A 24,841-nucleotide genomic window follows, 5' to 3' on the forward strand; every position below is an offset into this window, starting at 1 on the left:
CTTAGATTGTAAAAAAAATTACCAATTAAATTTGATTAATGAATCTTTAAAACTTGAAAAATGTGCCATCAAACTTTTTAAAAGACTAATTCAAGACTCCTTATATTATTGAATAAGTGAGTTTTTTTGTTGAAGTACACGTGTAACGAGGTATAGATAAGATATTTGTATTGTTGACACATAAGGATAGATAGTTGAAACCATGTTTGAGAAGTTATAGAAGTTTTTAGAATTGAAACAAGGTTAGTGGATTATGTAGGATCTACCATGGAACATCCTAGAAAAAGCTTAAGGTGGTTATTGAAGTAGAATCTATCGTAGAACATTCTAAAAAGAACTTAAGGTGGTTATTTAGATAGGGTCTATAATGGAACCTTCTAAAAAGAATTTAAGATAATTATTTAAGTAGATTCTATCATTAAGAATATTTTAGAAAGTTTTAGGATGGTTGAACAAAGTATAAATAGGATTGGCTAAGGCCTTTTGGATAATTGGTCAGGTATGGCTTCAAACCTTTTTTCTTAGTAAAATTTGGTTTTGCATCTTCGTGTTCAGTTCTATTTTGTTCTATTTCCATTTGCTCAATTTTGACTTTTGTATCCTATTCTGTTTAGTTCTATTCAATTTTGTTCTCATCCATTTTGTCCTACTTTGTGATGAGATTTTATATTGCTATAGATTAGAAGGGTCTTAGACTCTTGAGATAGACTAGTCCTATTTCAACATATATCACCACCTTCTTGAATATAAAAGCTTAAGAAAGTAGTTGTAAAAAAAGCTAAACTATTCTAAGTCTTATATCACCATGAAATCTTACAAAACATTCTTCAATATTAACAATTCTATAAGATAAAGTATTCAACATGTTCATATTAATATTTAACTATACTAACATCTTGACCTTCAACCATCTTGAAAGAAAAAAAGAAAAAAAGAAAAAAAGAAAAAAAGAAAAAAATCTAAACAATATTAGTTTAGAAGAAGGTACTCTACAACTTCTAAAGCATTCAAACATCTTGAAGAAGAAGGATAATATATTCTTTATAAAGAAGGATTATGCTTTGATATTGATAAAAAAGTTTTTTTGATAAACTGTCATAGATATACTATTCAAAAGATTGAACAAAAAATTGAATAAAAGAATTTCAACAAAAAAGCTAGTAAGAACTTGATTGAATAAAATAAGTACAAAATCAATACCAAGAGAATTGAACTAGAACTTTGAAAGATGTATTGTTGAGACGAAGGATCCTTTCAACCTCAACTCCAATGTATACTAGGTATTAAAAAGCTTCTCAACAAGTTTTCATGTTGTTTGAAGAACAAGAAACTATAGAATGCTTCTCAAACAACTTTTTTAATCCTTCTAGAATTTTTTAGAATTTACTAGAATATTTTAAAAATCTTCTAAAATCTTCTAAATTATTCTTAAAATATTTTTAGAATATTCTATTAGAATATTTTGATAAACTTTTTAAACATCCTATTTGAATCTTCAGAAAATCTTTTGAATCCTTCTTAAATCTTATAGAATATTTTCAGAATATTTCTAAAATCTTCTTGTTAAATGAATATAATATTAGTAACTTTGATTACTAATAATACATATTTAATTTTTAAAATATTTTAAAGAAATATATTCAATCAATGACAAGATAAAATAAATTAAATTTGTTGTATTTTTTATTTTTTATTTAAATATTAAAATAATATACATATGTTTATAATTATATAAATAAATGTATGTATCTATATGATTAAAAATAAGATAAAATAATTTAAAATATATATTTTTTAAATTACAAATAAATTTTTATTATCTTTTAATTTATATTTTTTATAGATTGTAATATTAAAATCATTTCTAAGACCTTCATAAAATTTTCTTTATAATGTATATATATATATATATATATATATATAAATTTAATCTAAAAGAATATATCACAATGAATTATATGAAGTTTGGTAGAAATGTGCTTCATCTAAAGATTAAATGAAAAATGTGTAGATATATTTTAAAATCTTATAAATACAATAAAGTTTTTTTTTATATAATTTTAGTATGATCAAATAGAGAATTTGTTAGAAATTTCTTAAGGCTGATATAATTTGAAATATTTTACAAATTTTTAGTATAATTATAATGTATTAAAGTATCATATGAGGTGTGTTATTAACCATCAAGAAGATGCTTTTAAATGCTTTTAAATGCTTTCATAAAAAGACAAGTTTATTTTTATTCAAAAATATTACAATAATTTTATTATTTAATTTTAAAATTTTTGATATTTATTTCAATTTATAAAAAAATACAAAAAAAAATTAGTTAAACCAAAAATATTTAATTATTTTTAAAAATTAAACAATTTTTTTATGAAGTATTTTAAAATAGCTAAAAAGATATTAACACAAATCAAATTTATAAATAGTGATTAACTTAAATCATTGAAAATATAAAGTTTTTAAAACTATCATGGAATATTATTAAAGACACATTTTTTTTTTACAATTTCATAATTAATTCCATCCATTTCTTGTCTCTGTCCATTGTTCTTAGTCTCATATCTATGTTCATATTTCTAATTCTTTGTCTCCTATTGTTTCTTGCAAGCAATCAACATAAATTAACAAACCCTATCTTTAACTCTTGCAAGTCTCATGCATCATAATATATTATCATGGATATATACATGGAAGCCAGTAATTACATGTATAAATAGGTAGAAGTAAGTAAAAGTAAGTAACAGTAAGTTAATTCTATAATATTTGCTATACAAGCTTCCTAGAAGCTTTATAGAGGTTGCTTTGACTTAATAGGTGTCTTTAATTGACTTTTTGGATTAGAAACGTAGTCAACAAGTTGGCCATGTGCCACACATGTTGTTAGCTTGAAGACCAAGCTAACTATGTGGCCCACACGTAGAAAAACTTGCCTTGTAAGTCAAGGCATGTGTCCTACAAAGTCAACACATATTGGAGGTCCTATAGAAGATTACCACGTAGCCCTTAGTTAAATAGTATATTTAAATACAAGAGTGAAGCCTTCTTGTCGACTCCTTTCTTGCTTTTAGTTTAGTTTCAAGGGTCTCTAGTTTTCTTGGCTTTTGGCAATAGCCATTACAATTTCTTTCTTAATATACATATCAAGTTATTTCTATTTTGTCACCTTTTTTTGAGAGAAGTCTCACTTATTTATTTGTTTTTATCATGTTCTTATCCTTGACATGTATTGACCAATTATACTTTTACATTTTAACTTGGGATGTTATGACTCCTTAGCCCAAACTACAAATATGTTCCATACATCCTACACGTTTATTAAGAATTTTACTTAAGCTTATAATAGAAATCAAGCATAGTGGTAGTCACAATAGTAGTTGAGCATGTGGAGCTTGAATAACCTTGATAAACACTTCTCTCTATGACACATTTCAAATATAATACTCAACAACATATTGCAAGACCTCTTTATAGAATTACATTACCAAGAAACTAACTCCCACTTCTTATTGATCTATGTAACAGATCAAAATATCTAAGTAATTCTAATAGTATTTAAGCATCTTCCCTATGAATGTCAATATTGGAGTCAAAGAAGGCATCAAGTAGTTAATACAAGGAATGAGGGACAAGAATGGGGAAAAGAGAGGAATTTGAAACAAGGACAAGAACATGGAATAAGGGATAGAGATGGGAAATGGAGATTGGAGATGGACAAAATCAATTATAAGATGGCATAGGATATGTGGTTTTAACAAAATTGGGGTATAGCTTTATCAACTTCCTAAAAAAATCAATGACTTAAATTATTTATATAACCTCTTGAATTTAATTGAAAATATAATGTAAAAAATGCTTAAAAGGCTATTTGTAAATTTTCAAAAGAACTGGATACTACAAAAATTTCCAGAATATGTTTTGTTAATTAACTTTTAAAATGAAAAAAATGATCTTAATGTACGTTTACTAGATCTTAAATGGACCATTCTCTCTTACAACATACTGCAGTTTAAAAAGTATTTAAAAGATTTGATAATTTAATTTGACAAATTACAATAATTTCAATTTTGAGTTCTTTAAAAAAGAATATAATTATAAGTAAATGTTTGAATAATTTAGATGATTTGACTTTGTTCAGATACAATTTTGGAGGATTTTTTGGCTTTATCATTTCCTTCTCACATGATGTGTAAGTTGTAGCTTAAAAACATTCCAATATTTTTCAATGGATAGCATTGGTGAATTTCTTTGATTTAATATAACTTAATTTGATTTTAAGATGTAGTCCCTAGTGAATATGTTAAACTTTTATATCTGAATGGGGATAATTTAGTTATTACAAGTTTGGATAGTAGGTATTTAATTTGAAAAATCAGTACAATTTATGCACCTTTTGAATAACTATTTCATAATTAAAGCATGATTAAAAATAATGATGAAATAATCTATCATCATACTAAATATGAAAAGAAATGCAGTTCTCAAAAAAATTATTGTATAATATATGGAGAAGAGTGTACCTATGATTTATTAATCAATAGTCAGCAGAAGATTTATCCGTTGTATTCAACTTTTTTGTCAACTTTAAAATCAAATCTTAATTCATTTTATACTACGGTAATTCTTGAGGCACTTCCACGTACAATCTTCAATTCGCCTCCAACAAATAATTACTTCCATACGGTTAACACATGATGAATTTAACAATCAGTGACATAAACTTCAAAATTTCCATATTTTTCTGCATAAATCAGTCTGCCGGTTAAATCCAATAGTAATGACTGCAATTATTCTCCTTGCATGATGTTTAAGGGTATACCTTTTTTAAAAAATATAGACACATACTTTATTCAAAATATTATCAGTTGGTTTCAATCATTGATATATCAAAAGTTAATCACTTTCTACAACACCTTATCTAAATAGCCTTGCTTTTTTGTAGGCATAATATACTGAATTTCACACAATTAATCCTTTGATCTCAAGGAATATAAAAAAACAATAATTCGTACAAATCTGCATGACTGTGAAATATTAACTGCTTTTCTTATTAATACATAACATTTACCGGCACCCCGACATTCTTTACATTTAATTTTCAATAGTATGAGGACAACGTGGGCACTTTCCTTTATTCATTTTACATTAATAGAAATAAAGTGCACGTTTTCACCCTAATATTCCGAATCAAAAGCATTAGTAAGTAGGAACTGCTACTGGTAACGAACGAGGTAGGATGAAAAGTATTCATCCATCATATGCATCCAATACCGACAACTGTGCCGTGATCCGCCCAGCTGGCAACACCCCACCCTCTGCCGAGTAGGCATATGCGACGAGTCAGCAAGTTGATGGGGAGTCATCCTCGTTCCCGCGATCTTCTTTCTTCGTCGCCCTCCTGCCCGTGTATTCTCCTTTTTCTTTTTCTCCTTATTTCCTTTGTTTGGGTGGAAACGTGTGGCGAGGTATTCAGGAATGATCTCACTCCATCTTTCCAATCTCTGCCCCGAACCTTCTTAGCTTGCCGAATCAATCTTTTTTTTTATTGGTTTCCTTTTTCCTTTTTGGAGGAAGTTCTATTTGCTTGGTTACAATTTCCTGCTCTTCTTGGTATCCTTTATCGAACGATCCTGACAGAACAATCCTGACAGTTCCATGAGGGCCCTCATTATCTAACTATAGATATACGTCAATGAAAAGTGGATGGTAAATGAGAAACGGCGTGGTCTCGGTTAAAGGAGTGCACACTCACGGATGTACAATGACAGGCGATTGGCTGACAGTCTGCGGTATAAGGGCCACCATGGAGATGCCCGGAGATCGACCCCCCCTTCCCGCCTTGTCCCCTTGATTCATGACTCGCATTCTCAGCCACGAGTTTCGGAATGAGGCTTAGAAATGTCGACTTGGCAGATTCTGGACCAGTAGTTTCTCTTGTCAATATGAGTGGCTGATATTGCTGATGGCTGATGCTGGTCTAATTAGGGCTGACATAAGCGGTCTTGGACAAGGTGGGTGATTGCGAGGGGAGCATTGGAGGGGGGGGGGGGGTGGGATTGAATGTTGCTTTGAGTGTTATTCGAAGGTTCCTAGTGGATGGACATCCTCTTTAACATTTACGTTTATTTTTATTGCCTAAGTTACATGGTATTGCAAGCATGATAAAAATGGTGGAATTAAATATTTGAATTTTGTTAAAGGAAATGTATGGAGTTTTATTGAAGGATATATTTTGAATATGATTGCCTTGAAACCCTTGATTCCTTCAACCAAAACTAACATTCTTAAACTAGAACATCAACTCCAAAAGGTAAATTTGAAAGTGTGTGTTTGATAGTTTACACAGAATTTGCACTAAGAAAAAAAAATCCAAATTGCTCTTGTTGACAAGCTACATACATTCCTCATTTGTATAAACCATTCCTTGCTTTCACATACATAAATGAGATTTCTATATCTTTATGCAAAGAATTTTTGTTGGTGTCTTTATAGGGATCAAATTAACAAAATAATCTGGTTAAAGAAAATATTGTATTTTTTACTCAATTTTAATTATTTGGGAAATTTTATCGTCTTATGATTTTATGTTGTCTATTTCTTTTTTTAATATTTATTTCCCTATATATATATATATATATATATATATATAATGTTTTATATAACTTCTCAATGTGCATGCTTATGTAATGTTAATGTGTTATCTTATTGATAGTTTTTGATGCTGAAGTTTCGGGTTTAATAATACTTATTTAAGTTTTTAAGACACAATGTTTATTTGTGTGTCCTGAAATATTTATGTGGTCTATAAGGAATGATCTGTATGTATACAAAAAACAAAATTAATTCTGGTTTTTTCTCTTATGCTGGTAAAATTCTCAAAACTAAAGTGTTACTATCAATAAGACTTTAATAGTGTATATTTTTATACATACTTTTTATAGTGTGTTTGTAGCTTAATAATATTAATTTAGTACCCTTATTTTTAAAAATAATTTAAAGGTTAAAATAGATAGGAAGAAAACCAAAATTTTGTATTTTACACTTATAGAAAAATATGGGTTTAAATTGTTTTTCTTTAAAATAAGTAAGCTGGAAACAATTTCTGGTTTATCTATGGGTCTAAGTTGTAGAACATTTCTATAATGGCTTCTTAAATTTACAAAATTGCAACAAACTTTTGTGTAAATACATAATATATGTATAAACTTTTGACGTTTCAATTTGTGACCAGAATTGTTTTTAGTTTGTTTTGAAAGAAACAATATTCACATAACATATATTTCCTTACCTTTTCATAGTTTTAATTTTTTAAGTTGTCACTCTTTCTATGATGTTCTCCTCTTGAGATAATACTATCCCTATTCAAATTTCAAGTGACATTTTATGCAAGTAAATTTTAATTTTAATAAATAAAAAAGTAGCCAAGAATTAATTATTTTATCCTTTAAAATATTAATAATTAAGCCATTTAAATTAAAATAAAAATCAGAAATAAATCTAATGCAATGATAATAAAATATTTATAGAGATCCTTGTGATCCTAAAAAATATATATTTAATGCCTCAAAAAACATAGGATTTGATTTAATCTTCTTCAAATTTACAACCATCTTATATTACTTCAACATACAACCATCTATGAGACTGTAATCCTTTGAATATATGCATTTTAAAAAATAGCTCACATATATAATTTACAGATGACAACCCTAAAACCTAAAAGCCATGATTGTGATTCATTCTGAAGTGAATATAATTTTTTATAAATGTTTTTTATACACATAATGATTGGTTCTTATATATATTTGTATTTTTATATTAAAAACATAATAAATGATTATAAAGATTTTACAACACAATTATAAAGTAGTCAATATATTATGGTCACATGTTATAAGAGACAACATGATGATTTTAGTAAAGCATGAGAAGTATCCATGCACAAAAAATGCACTTTATGAGAGAGAACAAAGGGCTTTAAGGTCAATGTCACACTCACTTTTTCCCTCATTCCCTCCAACCATCCATCCCTTTTCCATTACAACAAACATTTTTCAATGCCTCCTCTCTCTTTCCTTCTTTGCTTTATCAATTAATCCTATTTCTTTTCAAGTGTCACCTCATTCAAACTCCCACTTCATATCCATTGGACCATGTGTGATCACTTTGTAAACATCCAACAACTCCCCACCTCTTATTAAATTTCTATCTACTTCTACTACTAGATAATGAATAAAAATATGAATATATACATGGGAATTGATAGGTTGAACTGGATTTTTACTAAAATGATTGGGTTTGCTCACCTAACCTAGTTCAGATGTAAGGATCCTAAATAAACATGCATGTTCATTTATGTACTCCATAGTCAAATAAGAAACTTCATCCTAAATAAACATGCATGTTCATTTATGTACTCCATAGTCAAATAAGAAACTTCATTGTAAGTCAATTATTTTTATTGAGAGCATTAAATGTAGCAAATCCTCTTCATAATATTTATTGTAACTATAGTCTTTGTTCTTAAAAACTTGTGTGTACCCTCTTATTGTACTTTGCTTGCTATTGTTGCTCTTGCATACTTTCACAACCTTGTCCCTAAACTACCGCACCTTGCCATTGTTGTAATGCACTTAATTTAAGTGCATCAAAGATATTTAGAGAGTAATTAATTTTACTTATAGAAGGGGAGAGAAGGAGGAATATAATACTAATACATTTACAACTTGAATAGAGTTTAAAATGTGAAATTGATAGCTTGAATAGATTATTTGAGCTTGAGGGTATTTTCTTTTAGGATAAATATCCAATTCTATAATGACTTAAGAGGGATAATGAGAGAGGGTTAAGGATAGGGATTTTTGGCATCAAGGTTGTTGTTGTTGTTGTTGTTGTTGTTGTTTTTTTTTTTTTTTTTTTTTTTTTTTTTTTTTTAAAGAAGGAGATTGGGATCAAAAGGAGGAAAAATTGAGGTTGCTAGAAATTTTGGAGAGGAGCAAGATTCAAATCTGGTTTAAAATTTTAAAGGCCACTTAAAATAAATATATCTTTTTATTCTAAAATTTTGATGGAGATTAGATCATGTTGTTAGCTTTCCAACAAGCTATAGCAAGTAAGAAATAGAGCTATGAGGTGGAAAAATCATGCGAATTTGTGAAAGGAGGGTTGTTGGAATTTTTGAGTAGCAAGATTCAAGATTGGTTAGGAATTTCTATGCCATTTCTTGTATTTTTTCTTTCTATTTCTGAAATTTTGAAGGAAGCTAGATTGTGTTGTTAGCTTTTCAATAAGCCTTAGCATGCAAGAAGAAGAGCTATAATGGAAGAGATCCAAGCTAATTTGTAGAGATGGATTTTGATGTAGAGATTGTAGCAAGCAGCCAATTTTTTTCCTTTTTGGTTTGGCTCTCATTTTTTCAAGATTTTATTTGTGGACTTTAAGAATTTGAAGTTGTAGCTTGAGTGAAGCGCAACAAGCTAAACTTTGCATAGATTGGATTAGTAATAAGTGAATTGTAACATCAATATTTGGAAATACAAGTTTCAATCAAGCTTTAGAAGAAACTTAAATCTAGGTTTGATCATCAAAAGACCATTTTCTTTTCATGTGCACTTCATAATTGGACACATTTATATATCTTGGATTTTTTAAATTTAAATACTTTTAATAGTAAAATACATCAAATTATCTCATAACTATAATTGTATAGATAAAGCATATTTGAAGAAAAAATGATTGAAAAAATATCTTTATATTTCTTTCTACATTTGATGTACTTATACAACAATATAGAAACATATAATTTCAAAGTCATCATGATCTCATATCTTATCTACTTGTAGAAAAAAAAATGAACTATTCTTATATAATGAAAAAATTCATCTTGTTGGAACCATGGTTCTATCATTTCATGCATTTAATATTTTAAAGTCTAAGAATAAATTATATAGACATAAAAAAGTGCTCATAAGCACCAAGATAGTCATGATCATTACCATTTTTGTCCATATGGAAAGGATAAATATTTTACTATTAATTATAATAAAAAATAAAAATTAGAGATGCATTCTTACTATAAATGTAGGATGATTGGATATTTAATACATACATGCTATACTTCAAAATATTTTATTAAAATGTTCTAAGAAAATAAAAAACTTCAAGGTTCATGAAATTCATACGAAGGATGTGTCTATGGATTCAATTGATGTTGATGATTTAAAGGCTTATATGAATGAAAAAACCTCTAATGATGAGTCAAATAATGTGCTCATTGATTTTGCAACAACACATACTAGCTTACAAGATAGACGTTTTTTTAATTGAAAAGTCTTCAATTTGGCAAACTAAAATTTTGATGACCATGGCTAGAGCAATTATATTTTGTTTTCAAGATGAAACATCAATGGTAAAATTGCTTGTGTGCTCCATTATAAAATATAAACATGTAATGTTTACATCCTTAGCACTTCAAAGTTTCATCAGCTATTGAGATGTGTGTCCTAATGATTATCACTTTTCAATCGCCAATCTAGATAAGTGGGAGGTTTTGATTTTTTCTTAGAATTATAACATTGTTGAAAAAGTATTTGCTACAACAAATGATTTATATCAAATTACAATCTAACCTCTCATTATATTTAATTTTGCATCATCTATCATAGAGAGTTGTATTTTTCTCTAACATAGATGATTGAAATATCCAAAATCCACATTATTTTGGAAGATAATTTCATGTGTAATGTGGCATAATTTAAGATCTATAGATGCAGATTCTATGAAATTATGTTGTATGTATATATAAGACAAGATGATTGCTCAGCTTCAATTTCAAAACTTTTATTTTGAATACTAAAAATATTTATAATAAAGCTTGATCCTAGAACATATTTTCTTGAAACTAATGTTGCCAAGATTTTGTATTCAAAATGCATCATACATAAAACACTTAATGGTTTTAATGATGTGCCTTGGATTATAAGAGTTTCCTTTAATAATACTCAAAAAGGACCTATTTAGATTGTAATACTATTAACTAATGTATCTCAAGTTATAACATCAAAAATTTAAAAGACTTATGGACTAAATAAGCAACCATTTAAGAAGAAGGCTATAATATGTATTTATTTTTGTATTGTGTCTGTGGAAGTTTTTGCTAAACCTATGAGACCATCAATTAATGATGATATGCCTATACAAATTATATCTTCACTTTATATAATAAAAAATCTTAAATTAGGAGGAATAAAATTAAGGTGAATATAAAATTATTTGTTATATATTATGCTACAAATAACATTTGAGATAGACTATCTATTATAATAAATAAATTATTTGCATGCATGATTGTAGAATCTCTTTATTATAAGATAAAAGATCCCAAATCTCAAACTATCAAAGAAGCAATGTGTTGTTCTTATTGATTAAAATAAAAAACTGCCATCAAGGAAGAATATGCCTCTTTGCATAAAAAAAAAGTCTTTGGTTTAATTATAGACACTAATATATCTTGCTTTATGGAATATAAGTTGGTATTAATATGCAAGAAAGATGCTAAGGATCAAATAATGTACTATAAAGCTTGTCTTGTTGCTCAAGGATTTATCCAATAATTTGGCATTAATTATGAATCCACATATTCTTTAATCATGGATTCACTTACATTGTAATATATTATTCGAATGGTAGTTTATGCCACATTTGACATATGTCTCATGGATATAGTAACTATGTATCTATATGGTTTTCTTGATGTAGATATTTATATAAAAATTCTATGTGGTTTAAAAATAGGAACTTTAAATGCACTTGTTCTAAGACAATATCATGGTATTAAATTATACAAGGCCTTTTATAGTCTAAAACAATCTAGATGCATATGATATCAATATCTCTAAGATTATTTAATTATAAATAAAATTTTAAATAATTTATTAATTCCTTATTTATTTATCAAACAAAATAAAATTAGTTTTGTGATCATTATTGTTTATGTTAATGATCTTAATCTAGTAGATACTAGATCTATATGCATTATAGCTACTAACGTACTTATTTGTAAATTTGAGATGAAAATATTAAAAAAAATAGTTTTTTGCATTGGTCTTCAAATTATGCATCTCACAAATGGTAGTATTTTTTTCTACCAACTAATGTTTATTAAATAAAATTTAAGGAGATTAATATAATTGATGCTTATTTATTGTCAACACCAATGGTTAGACGTGGTTAAGATGGTGATAATCCATATTATCTATAGGAGGAGGAATAAAAAAATATTGGAAGATTAATATCCATACCTTGTAGCAGTTGGAGTATTTTTATATTTGGCCACATCTATAAAATCAAATATTATATTTGCAGTTAATGTTCTTATAAGATACAATGTATGTCCAATACTACAATATTAAAATGGCATCAAATATTTATTATATTATTTAAAGATACTAAAGACTTTAGTTTATATTATATACAATCTATAGATTCAAAATTAGTTAGATATTGTGATGCAAGATATAAATTTAATATTGCAACAACTAAATCTTAAATAGGCTATGTTTTCTTAAGACATGGAGCTATAATATCATAAAAATTAGTGAAACAAATTCTAATTGTAACTTCATCAAACCATGCAAAAATTATTACCTTAGATGAAGTATATTGAGAATGTATTTAGTTGCAATTAATTGATAAATTCATTCAAATAACTTGTGGACTTTCATATAATAACTCTCTAATTATATTGTATAAAGACAATATCACTTGTATTGCATAAATGTAAGTTATTTTTATTAAAGGCAATAGAATAAAACATATTGATTTAAAGTATTTTAGTTATATCCATGATTTGATTATTAATCAAGGACTTAAAATCAAGAAAATTAAAAATTTAATTAACTTTGTAGATCTTCTCATCAAAGTTCTTCTTTTTTACAACCATTGCCAACTTATTTATGGCATTGATATGCAACGATTTTTTTTTTTTTTTTTTTTTTTTTTTTGAGCAAGAAAGTTAATGAATTCTTTAAATAATTAGAAAAATAAAAAATATTCTTTTTCTTTTATCTTTGATTTTGCCCTTGAATACAATAAGATTTTTTCAAATAAGATTTTAATGAGACAACAACTATTGATCTTACAAGTTTACAAAAAAAATATAGATTATAATTTTAAAAGTGAATTTTAAAAGCTAGAGCTACTAATTAGATTCTAATCCAATCATTCTTTATTCTTCTTAAATAATTCAAGCAATCAAATCAAAACACTACAATCAATCCACATTCATAATAATAAATCATTCACTGATTTAATGCAATAATAAAATTTTATAATTTTTATTTATTATTATTATTATTATTATTTTATTATTATTATTACTATTATTATTATTTTATTTAATTTTAATTAATATTCATCTATTAACAAAAGATCATATATGAATCAAAATTCATCTTTATAATTTATTTATATTTAAATATTTCATCTTTTATTTAATTTTTATCTAATAGAAGCAAATTCAAATTAACCTAACTTCATCCAATTTTCATTCTTTAAGTGTAGATTTTCTAAATCTAAATACTTTGTTTGTAGAAGGCTTTTACTACATACAGATGACGTCAATGACATATAGATCATAGAGCTAATTCACTACACTAGAGAAGTGAACAAAAATTAAATAATGGAAACCGTGTTTATAATTCACAAAACTGGCCTCTATTCCTATACATGCAGCTCCACATGATTTGATCATAAATTTCAAATAAATTATTACCTTAGACCAACTTCTAATATTCTACTATGATGTTACTTGAAGTAGCGACTTACCAACACAACAAAGATTTGATTCTTTCATCAAAGAACTAGGTTTTGGATGCTAATCAAATTCTAAGTAAAAATTAAATTCTAATGCTCAAAACTAATCACTTTAATCAATCTAGATATCAACAACATGAGGTTGTGGTACTAATTCCAAAACCACCAACTTTGATGTTATTGGATCTAAAAAATATTTTACACATAAATTACCCTGCACTTGTAATTACGGCTACAACACTAAATCAAAGAAGATTGCCACATGCAACAAAGTCAACACAAGGAATTATCAACAACTCTACATGATAATATTAATCATAGCTCTTTCATGATGGCTCCAACCTACTATGCACCATTGTGATGCCCACTTGAAGATATTCCAACCAATTATTATTTTTTTGTATTAATCTAACAAGAAATTCAAATCTTAATTGATTCACACACCCTTGCAATGCAATCAATTGCTTCTTTTTGCATATATGCATTGTCATATTATAATACAATTATAAGATGAAAATATAATCAAAAATAAATTTCTAATTAATAATCTTGGTTCAATAATAATTCAAGATGTTTAAACATGGTATTTATAAAAGCCTCTTACATAATATTTTTTGTCTCAATGGCTAATAGATTTAAGATTGGTTAGTAATTTTACCTTTCAGACTATAGTATTTTTTTATTATCTTAAAAAGGCCTTAAATTGATAAAAATAAGATACAAGAGGTAAATAATTAATATGGTTGATAATAAGATTAAGTTGAGGATAGGATCGAGCTAAATAATTCTTATGATGGATTGGATTAATATTTGAAGGTTGACTATTTGAGGGACAAGGTCAAAATCAAACCTCTAGCCACTAAAACTACCTCATAGAGCAAAATAAGGATGCATTTGAAGATCAAAAATTGGAATTTGTGAGCTATCTTCATGTCATTTTAGAAGTATAAGGCTTATTTTTATAGAACTTGTATTGACTTTACAATTATTTTTCAAAGTTAGGATTTGTATTAGTAACTTAGGATTTATGCAATACATTTAGGATTAATACTCATAGCTAGTTTGTACAATTGATGTCACATCTACAATTTAAAATTTAATAAAGCTTGGCTAATTGGATGTACCAAGTTTATGTAAAATTTTGTATTAATCTAAAAATGCAGTTGAGAGATATTTGGAATTTGGTAAAAAAAAGGTATCAAAAGTTGGTAGCTTGAGGTTAGGTAGGATTTTTATAATATCTAAAGATCTACTAATTGGATCAAGGTAAAAATTAGCGTGGTTTTAGAAGACTTCAAAATTAAGCTACTTACCAATTTTGAATTTAAGTTAATAATTGAAGAAGTAGAAATTGCTACTTGAACATCTATATCAACTTTCAAGTTGGTGGTAAAGTGACATCATTGCAATATTTTTGGACTTTTCTTTCAATTTATAAGTTGGATTGGATTGAATTTTTTCAAGTATATAGAAGACTTATAGTAGCATTTGTATGCAAAAATTTGCATCAAATAGATGGTCAAATTAGAAGTTATAGCTTACCAAAGCTTATTGATTAGTATTTGGGCTTACAAAAAGAAATCAAAATTACCTAATTATGAAAATAATAAGACAATTGAAGTTTATGTATCCTTGAGGTTACTAAGAAGAGTATTTTTGAGCACTTTGTATTAGCTTTAAGCACTTTTAAATTAAACTTTGAATTATATTTTTCTTATATAAGAAAAACTTATTAGGATTTCTTGGATAATTATAAAATACAACTTCACCTTATAGTCAAGTACGCAGTGCATTTTCAAACAAGACAATATATATTACAATAGCATACATACTTTAAAGGATTTTGCATTGATGAATGCTGCAAAAGATATTTCTATGCAACTGGTCTTCTTTAGTATCTTGTTTCAAATACTAAATTCTTAATTAATAATTTAATAATAACAATGTAAATATTAAAACACCATCAATCAATTATCAAAAAAGAGTCAATTCTTTATAAGAATAGGAAAAAAGGCCCCTCATAGCCTTACAAAACTACCTACAATAAGCACTCAATTAGTTGCACCTTTGATCCAATAAAAATGATAATATTACCTTAATACTTAGGACAATTGAAAAAAACAACTAAAATCATATCCAAAACAATAAAAACAACGAAAAGGTCGATTATTGATATTACCAGCAACAAAAGAAAAGAAAAGCATGAAAAAACTTGAATTTTGCAGCCAACCAAAGATTGTGTAGCTATTAGATCCAAAATAGATTTGAAAAGAAAACAACAAATAAGGTCCAATAATATTGTCTCTTTGCAACTACAACTATAAGAACATAATAGAAAGTAGGAATCAATTCCGCTTCATGCAAAAACTCCAGGTCTTAAATCAGGACTATGGATTCCACTGTAACACCACCAAATGCAGAGCTCTATACTGATTATAAAAAGAAGAATGCCTAAATTATTGTTGATACTTCTAATTACTAAAAAAAAGAATATCTCAAGCACCCTTTTGATTCCAAAAATAATAAATTTTGCTTTTGTACCTCAATAGACAAAGAACATTATAGCTACACCTTTAAAAGTTTGAATGAGAAAAACAAGTACCGCCAAAATAACAGCCACAATGATCTTCTATGCAATTCATTGCCATTGCACTCCAAGACATGGAACACTGACCATCCTAAAAACTTGATGTAGTTTTCTACTGTAACCACATACACTTATAAAAAGAGCAATTTTGGAAGAATTTTGAAACAATTGGAGATCTAAAATTGGATAAAAATAAAAAAATTAAAAAAACAAAAAACAAAAGTAAGAAGGATCTAGGTGGCCAGATCCCTATCAACAAAGAAGCTACCACCATTCCGGAGTAGCTTCTTATCCTATCTTGATTACATTTTTATTTATTTTTTCTATACATGTAGTTTTTTCTTTCTTTCTTTCTTTCTTTTTTTATTTTTATTTTTATTTATTTATTTATTTTTCTCTCTCTAAACTACTTTTTTCTCTTCTATTATTCTTTTTAAATTTTCTATCTCTTTTTTTTACTACATATATATATATATATATATATATATATATATATTCTTTATTTAACCTTATTTTTATTTTTTATTTATTAATTTATCTATTATTATATATATTTATTTTAGAGACTATTAATATATATATATATATATATAATTTTTCTTACAAAGATTACTTTCTTTAATCCTTCATTTAATATTAGGTAACTAAAAATATATTCTTTATAGAATCTGTTGTACTAAATTCTATCTTAGGTGGCATGTCCACTATTAGGGATCCATTTTTCTATATCTACTAAAACTTCTACCATTTACTGATAAAATCGATGAATTTAAGCACCATAAGCACATTTTTTATGCTAAATATTTTAGTGAGTTAATTGAGTGACTCATATCTATATTGCCATAGATTTTTTATAATATGTTTAAATAATAAAGGATTTCTTCAAGTATTTGCAAGTCTATCTTAAACTACAATGCATGATGGATAGGAGACAAGTTTGGTCACACTTTCTAAAATACTCATAATTCCATCTATAAGTATATGCTATTAATTAAGTTATACAAAATCATACATTTTGCAAGTATATTCCAATATAACACGTAGAATTATAGATAGTGCAATTATAGCTGTTGATAGTTCATGCCACCAATGGCAATCAAAATTATCAACTTCAAAAATTGTGGCAACTTGTATTAATCTCTAGAATGTGTGTAAACAAGGCATATCCATTGAAAATGCAATTATACATGAACAAGGTGTAGTTTATATTGATATACTTTGTGCCTACTAGAATTCATTTGTATCTGCTTTCAATTCACAATACAAAATTTTATATATGACCTTGCACTAAATAGAATTGGAATACATGGTCACGTAGCATGTAGTATCCAAAATAAACTTCTCTTGAATTTCAACTAGTTGAGCATTGATAGCCAAACTAAGCTTTTTGTATAAATTGTTAATGTTGTCCATGGATATTGTGATATAATCTTTTATTGTACCATGCAAACCCTCAACTTTTAATATTGTATAATGGCTATAATGGCAAATGTGATTAATTTAAAGTTTCATGAAGTTTGTATAATATGAAAACAACTAAACAACATGGACATATCTCAAAACAACATTGTCAAAGTCACATTCTAAACCATTCAAGGCTTCCTTGTACTTCTCAATATTGGTTGTATAAACCATTGCCTTCCATGCAATTACAAAAGCATCAAAATTGGTAGCATCTCAAATAATAGGCTTAACATGTGATAATATATTTTTTTCAATATGCTAGAAGTAGAGTAGGTTTTGTATTCCAATATTTGAAAATACAATGTCAATTGCATGCATTAGTGAAAGTTCACAATTGGTGACAAAAATGTATGGAAGTATTGATATAAATATAGATCGTATCTAAATAAGAGGTCAAATATAGTTGTCTTCTTTTTTTGGTTGTATGAAGTAATAGCGTAGCAAAGAAGGGTGATTTATACTTGTATTGGTAGAAACATACAATAATGGTATTCAAAAGCAATTCATCTTGTATGTCGAGTCTAATAAGATAATGTTGACATGTTGTATGAGCATGCAAGTTCAACCACCTTGGAAGGTGCAAAGAACAAGTGAAAAAACCTATCATTATTATCCAATTTCTTTGTATAGAAGATGTTGTTGCTCTCTAATTCATCTAAGAGTGCTTCCTAAGGAATGTGGTTGCGAAGTTCTTCGCATTTTAAAGCATCTCAAAGGTTATATATGTATGTTTAGGTTCACCTATTGTTGAGGTTTAATTGCATCACCTTAGCATGAACGATTTGGAGAGAAGTACCAACATTCAACAAACTCTAAAGTATTTCAACTTCATCAATTGATAAATTTCTTCTTGATGGATAGGTTGTTGTATCAATGGCTAGGCTATGGTTCTGGTCAACATTTACCATATAAGACATCTATGTCATGCCCTCTTTCCATGTGGTACGTTGTAGTTTAATCTAGAAGGGACACCAATATCATCTAGATGTAGTGGTTTAACTCATAGCATTAGTAGTGTCCTCATCTTGATGGATGCATCAAAGAAAGACAATTCAAGTATATCTTGTATTGAAGAATGTGTGATTGTGCAATTGTGGTAGAGTAAATCCATGATGATGGACAAAATGATTGAAGTGAGATTCTCTTTCTTCTAGTGTTGCATAGATTTGCTCAAGATGTGACTAAATTTACTAGTGTTGTTGTTGCTTAGTGTGTGTTGCTTGGTAGCTAATATTCACTAGATACATCATCTACCAAGGTCATTGGAGGCCATAGATTTCACATGTGAGAGACAACAAAATAAACAAAACAAACCATGAAAGCAAGGCATTAATCACGGGTAACTATGATTTGATTGCTTGATGTGGATTCTAGTTATGAAATTGTAGTTGCATAGTTGTAACCATTGCTGCATAGTGAAGGAACATAAAATTCTTCAACTACTTTGTTACATTTGTTACATATATTTTTTGATTTAAAAAATGATAATTAATGGTGCATTTATTCATTGTAAACAGAAAAGTTGATGAACTGATGAGTTCATTCACAGTTCACATGTAATGAAGTATGAAATGAATTGTGAACAAATATTATGAATGAAAATATATGAACTGTAAGCAAAAATAACCCACTTATAAGGAAGATTCAAATTTGTCTTTGCAGTACACAAACGAACATACATGTTTATTAAGGACCCCTACATCTGAACTAGGTTAAGTGAGGAAATCTGGTCATTTTAATAAAAACCTAAGTCAACCTATCAATTTGCTATAGATATATATCCTAACGATCCTCCTGCACACCCCTCCCCTTCCCCTCCCCACTTTCTTTCTCCCCTCAACACACGGAGCCCTGCACCTCGCAGCCCGAACGCCGAACTCCGAACCCCGCAATCTCTCTCTCTTCACCACAGCTTCATCCCCCAGCGCTCCGTCCTCTTCCTTCTCCTTCACTTTTCACCTTCTGGATGTAGACTGAAAAGCAGAGGCAATTATTTATTTATATATATAAATATAGATATATTTTCAATGTGCATTGGTGTGTATATATAGAGAAACAATTTCTAAATTTATTCACGCATTCGCTAAATGCGGAACCAACCGGTCCCTGATACTCGCCGACTGCAACCAGCAGCAGCAGCACAAGAAGCGGGGCAACAGTGGCAAACCTGCTGCTGTGATTAGGACGGTGTGACGGAGGAGAGGATTCCAGTTGGGACTGAAAGGACGACGAGTTTGGCGGAGCAATGGATTCGAGCCTTGGCTCATCCAACGCTTCGAACTAATGCACAGATTCAGTCAGAGCTGGGGATTCGTCGAAAGTGGCGGGCGGGGCCATCCCCGAATGAGTAGGGCCCAAGCTTTTCCGAGAATCTGCAGCGCTTGGTCACAGTGCGTGAGCGACTCGTCAGTGCAAATGCTTCAGCCATCACATGGCCTATCCCCATGCTCCGTTATATCAACTTCCTAGTATCCGTTTACATTACGCAGCTTCTCGCTTGTAAGGCACTGCTACCCAAGACGGCAAATCAGCACAGAAACAAAAACAACAGTTGCTCACCGGGCCCCGCCCCCCCTCTGTCGGGGGTTGCAGTGAAAGGAGGGGGCACAGAACAAGCAAACCAGCGCTGGAAAGTCCAGCGTTGGTCGATCAAGCAGCCCCCCCCCCCACCGTTAACTCATTACATTAATAAACCATGTAACAATAATAAACATATAATAATATCAATATTAATAACAATGAAGATGATGATGATGGTTTCCAGAAAAGCACCGCATTCTGACTGGCTGGCTTCTGCTCAAATGCTGCTGCTGCGGTGGAGGGGCCCTAGAATCTGAAAAGATACAAAAGAGAAAGAAAGATAAAGAAGTAAATATGATAACTTACCATTCATTCATCCAATCACATCTCTCACTTGGTGTGGTTCTCTCTCCTTCAGGATGGATATTCATTCCACATGGCAGCCCTCCACCGTATATAGATATTCATATATATATATATATATATATATATGAATAAGTTACGAGTGCCCCATTTATTCATTAGTTCATTAAAATGGTGCATGGCAAATTTTTTGATACTGGGTTCGCATCAGAATTATCAGTTGTGGTCCATTTCCTTGCAAGCCCATTCTGAATAATCGCCCTTTATGTCTCCGCATTGGTTTTATGTCTCTTCTAACTCTTTCCTTCCAAGTTTTAAATGTTTTTGGAGTCTGCTTTTCTTCTTCTTCTTCTTCTCTTCTTCTTTCCGCTTTTAGATGTTGAAGATCAGGGATCATTGCACTTTCTTAGTTGCCAAAGTTTTAATGAACTTTGACATTTGTTTCATCAGTTTTGTATTTAGTACAAATTTGACTGAGACGACGGGGAAGGCAGAGCAGGAGGAGGAGGTCCTCGCGCGGATGATCATCCACTAATTCATCAACCCATTCATTCATTCATTCATTCATTCATTCATCCAATTTGGAGTACCCCATCCACCCTACCCACCCCCCCCTGGTGCGGAGTAGGGGGCCTCCTGTAAAAGGGCCGCACTTGAACAGGCCGATCGCTGTTCCGTTGGAGCGGTGTGGCCCGACCTTCTAGCGCTTCATCATAGCCTCGCTCGTTGCATGTTCATCTTTGAAGCAGCGCTGACGCCGTTTCGGAGCTCGCACGGTTTGGAGGGGGAGGATTTGGAGTAGTTGCGGAGAGGTGGAGTTAGTTGGAGTGCAGTTTGCGGGGTAGAGGGTAGGAGGTGGCACATGCATAGTGTTGTATATGAGAACGAGATTTGGAGTGGGGGTGGGGGTGGGGTGGCGATCATTCACAGGGGTTGTTGTGGTGGAAGTAGTCGTAGTAGTAGTACTGGTGAGACGCTCCTTGAGTTGGAGTGGAGCAGGCTGGAGGACGTCGCGGAGGGAAAGACGTAGTCTCGCTTTCTCGGATTGTTCTAGTGGCGCGTGATCCATATACATGGTGGCCAGGAGGCAGCCGTCGCGGTAGATGAGCAACAGGGCTTGTAGGAGGGTGATGAAGATCTGTGGGATGATGTGCACAACTGAATGCGGGTCGCCTCATTGTCGGTGAAGTTGTTAGTCTCTCTGTGTCGTGAGGTTCTGCAGACGGTAGCTGACGCGACCGTCGTCGTTTTTTTCTTCGCACTCTGTTACTGCAATCTAGCTAGAGTTGGGGAGTGGTGTTTATCAACTGGGCCAACGTATTGTGAGAGTACTTCATGCCTGCCTTACAGGTGGGCGCACTGCTCCATCCACCATGCTCGCTCTCAAGCGAAGAATCTGTACGACGCTACGTGTGTCAACTTGCTTAGTTGCTTAGAAGATGTGAATGCTATGGGTATTGTCGAGTTTGAATCCTTACAGAATGGCCGATCCTTTCAGGTGTTGTTGGCTTAGTTGTGATTGGTCCAATCATTTGTGAAGTGCTCTTCAAGAGCTGATTGCGTCCGAATCAGGTTATTGTTGCTTGAAAAACGATCCCCAAGTATGGACTTCGGCCGTCGTTGCTGGATTTGGAGCGTGTTGAAAGAGAGGGAGAGAGAGAGAGAGAGAGAGAGAGCAGTGACGTATGCGGAGTGGTTGTAGTCAGTACGATTAGAGTGTCTCTCTGCATTTGTTGATATTTCATGGTAGTTTGAGTTAGAGGATCCCTCGTAGCTGATCCGGCAGGCGTAGTACAAGCTGGTAGGTTCGCATGGTCATAGATTTCCCACTCTTCACCCGGTCGCAAACGGCCCTTCAGCTTTGACCTTTGTTGTCGGACCTGCAAGCGATTGTTCAAGGGTTGCAGCTACAGGAATATCTGCTCCAGCAGCTGAAAGGTGGTGACTGTGATTTTCTGTTTGTCGTGCAGGATAATCGGGGTAGTGGCTCGTCCAAGGGCCACACGCTGAACGATTACTCCTTGATGGATACAATTCCGGACCCATTTGTGCAAAACTTATTTGTGTTGCGACATGGCGAGCAACTGAATCAACTGGAAGTACAACCTGGGGCTGTGAAGGCGGCGCGTCCTTGGGATCCCCCGCTCACAGATAAGGGCAAACTGCAAGCATGGACAGTGGGTAGAAACATGAAGTTGGAGGACTGGAATATCACCCGCGTGGTCATGTCACCTTCCTTGAGGTGCGTGCAGACGGCTGTTGAGATCATTGCTGGACTGTGCATGCTGCCATCGAGTCTTGAGATGCGTGAAAAAGGCAATGGGTCGCCCTATGTCTCTACAATCAAGGTGTGCGCCGGTTACATCTCGCCTTTCTGCTGTTTCCTTTTCATCGTCAAGTGATTGTTATCGAGTCATCAGTAAGTGGTACTGGTTTTGTAGTCCGCCTGGATCGCAAGCTTTTTGAGTTTACAATTGAACCCATTCCTATTCATTTGGTCGGTCGACGGAGAGACTAGGTGTGCATGTCAACAGCGGGAATGTTGTTGGGCATGTTAGGACAGGCATATCATTTTCTGAGTACTAAAATGCGGTCCACATCTTTTGTGTGAGAAGGCATCGATTGAGTGTGGGTTGGCGGAAATGATGAATAGGCAAGGGGTTCCTTATCCTTCGGAAGCTGCAGACAAGAACTCGCTCTCTCCTTGGACCTTAGACCTGGTTGATCTCTACATGATGCTGCCAGAAGGAGTTCACGACACCTCTTTCCAACCAATCAGGAAAAAGGTGTAGGCTAATTTGCCTCTTTCTCACTTGCTGGAGGAGGAATTTCTGAAGTCATTTCTTTGCAACTAGTTTTCTTGTTTTTTGTTTTTTTTTTGTGTTTTTTTTTTTTGTGTTTTTGTGTTTTTGTTTTTGTTTTGAAAATCTCCTAATCTGTCATACGTTCTGTTCAATTGTGCAGTTACCTCTGGGTAAGGAGACTTTGGATGATGCCCGGAATCGATATACTTCCACTTTTCAGAAGATTGCCAACAGATTTCCTAACGAGAACATTTTGTGTATTACTCACGGTAAGACTGCCAAATGAATGCACATTTTGTCTCTCTGAGTAGTAACTGTCCTTCGATTCTTTAATTGTTCCAGGATGCGTCCTGTGTCCCAGCCAGCTCAGTCTGCAAGTGTGACAATTTGTTCACTTTTTTTTTTTTTTTTTTTTTTTTTTGTTTGTTGTGTGTGTGTGTGTGTGTAGGCGAAGGAGTTATGCAGTCGGTGTCAATGATGTGGCCGCGAGTCGAGGTACATGGAGTCACTTACTGCGCGTACACGCATGCTCAACGTCCCAACTTCAAGCGGGACAACGATTCAACAATTCTCTGTGGCGACTGGGAGCTGCTAACGGAGTCTGGTTCAGTCTCGGGCGTCTTCTTTGGCCCTTCCCCGTAGCCTGCCGTGCTGTTCATTATCAACCCACGGCTATGTTCACCCACTTTTTTTAAAATTTCTTTTTCCACAAACAAAACAAAGAGACTATTCCTATCAATTGCCATCCATCTGACTCCAACAATTCAGCGTGAGGAGAGAATCTGCATGCTTGCAAACATCGCAAACTGAGTAAGCAATTACTACCAGTAACACTATTCGATTCGCAAGCTATTTCCCACAACTTTCCTGAATCGCATGCGCTTCTCTTGTAGACACACACACAAAGAGACACTACTGTCAGCTTTCTTGCGCTGGTGTCAGCATGGGGAGCCGATCTCTCTCTGCAATGCGCAACCATCAGAATCCCCCCCTATCAAATCCCTGCCCTCGTCCAGCGCTTCTGGCATCACATAGTAGACTTTTCTGAGCTCAGACAATCAGAAGAAACTCTGCTCCCTCGGAATTTTCAATAATTTTCGGACATTTTCAATCAATCCGTAAACGTTTCGATCGGCTACAGTACTATTCCTTTTTCCCTCTGAGTCTGTGCCTGTGTCCCATTTTAGACCCGCGGCGAGCAATACTCCTAAAACGCAGTCACCGAGTAGCCGAGAATCCGCGAAAAGAGACCCAGTCTCTGCATGCGAGGGACAGAAAAGCCCAAATC

The 24,841-nt window shown here is 31.5% G+C and overlaps 1 protein-coding gene across 2 annotated transcripts; it reads left to right on the plus strand.

The window, feature by feature from the left end:
• The first annotated feature begins 21,429 nt into the window (after positions 1-21,429).
• LOC112296141 (uncharacterized) lies at positions 21,430-24,292 on the plus strand. Of its 2 annotated transcripts, none has more exons than XM_024548379.3 (5): positions 21,430-22,147; positions 22,720-23,097; positions 23,365-23,535; positions 23,714-23,822; positions 24,002-24,292. In XM_024548379.3, exons 1-5 carry the CDS (start codon positions 22,085-22,087, stop codon positions 24,193-24,195), a joined length of 915 nt encoding a protein of 304 aa, XP_024404147.1. In that variant the 5' UTR covers positions 21,430-22,084; the 3' UTR covers positions 24,196-24,292. The 2 variants fall into 2 exon arrangements, with proteins under 2 accessions (XP_024404147.1, XP_024404148.1); XM_024548380.3 differs by having other exon boundaries at positions 21,430-22,099.
• Positions 24,293-24,841: the final 549 nt, after the last annotated feature.

This window comes from Physcomitrium patens, chromosome 19 (assembly GCF_059467195.1).
Source record: "Physcomitrium patens ecotype Gransden chromosome 19, ASM5946719v1, whole genome shotgun sequence".
Lineage (NCBI taxonomy): Eukaryota > Viridiplantae > Streptophyta > Bryopsida > Funariales > Funariaceae > Physcomitrium > Physcomitrium patens.

What these genes read in the sequence shown, in the direction of transcription:
- LOC112296141 (XM_024548379.3), top strand. Translation starts at nt 22,085, where the DNA reads ATGCCTGCCTTACAGGTGGGCGCACTGCTCCATCCACCATGCTCGCTC. An exon ending in CCTATGTCTCTACAATCAAG is followed by an intron (nt 23,098 to 23,364) that starts GTGTGCGCCGGT and finishes TTGTGTGAGAAG; the next exon opens with GCATCGATTGAGTGTGGGTT. An exon ending in CATTTTGTGTATTACTCACG is followed by an intron (nt 23,823 to 24,001) that starts GTAAGACTGCCA and finishes GTGTGTGTGTAG; the next exon opens with GCGAAGGAGTTATGCAGTCG.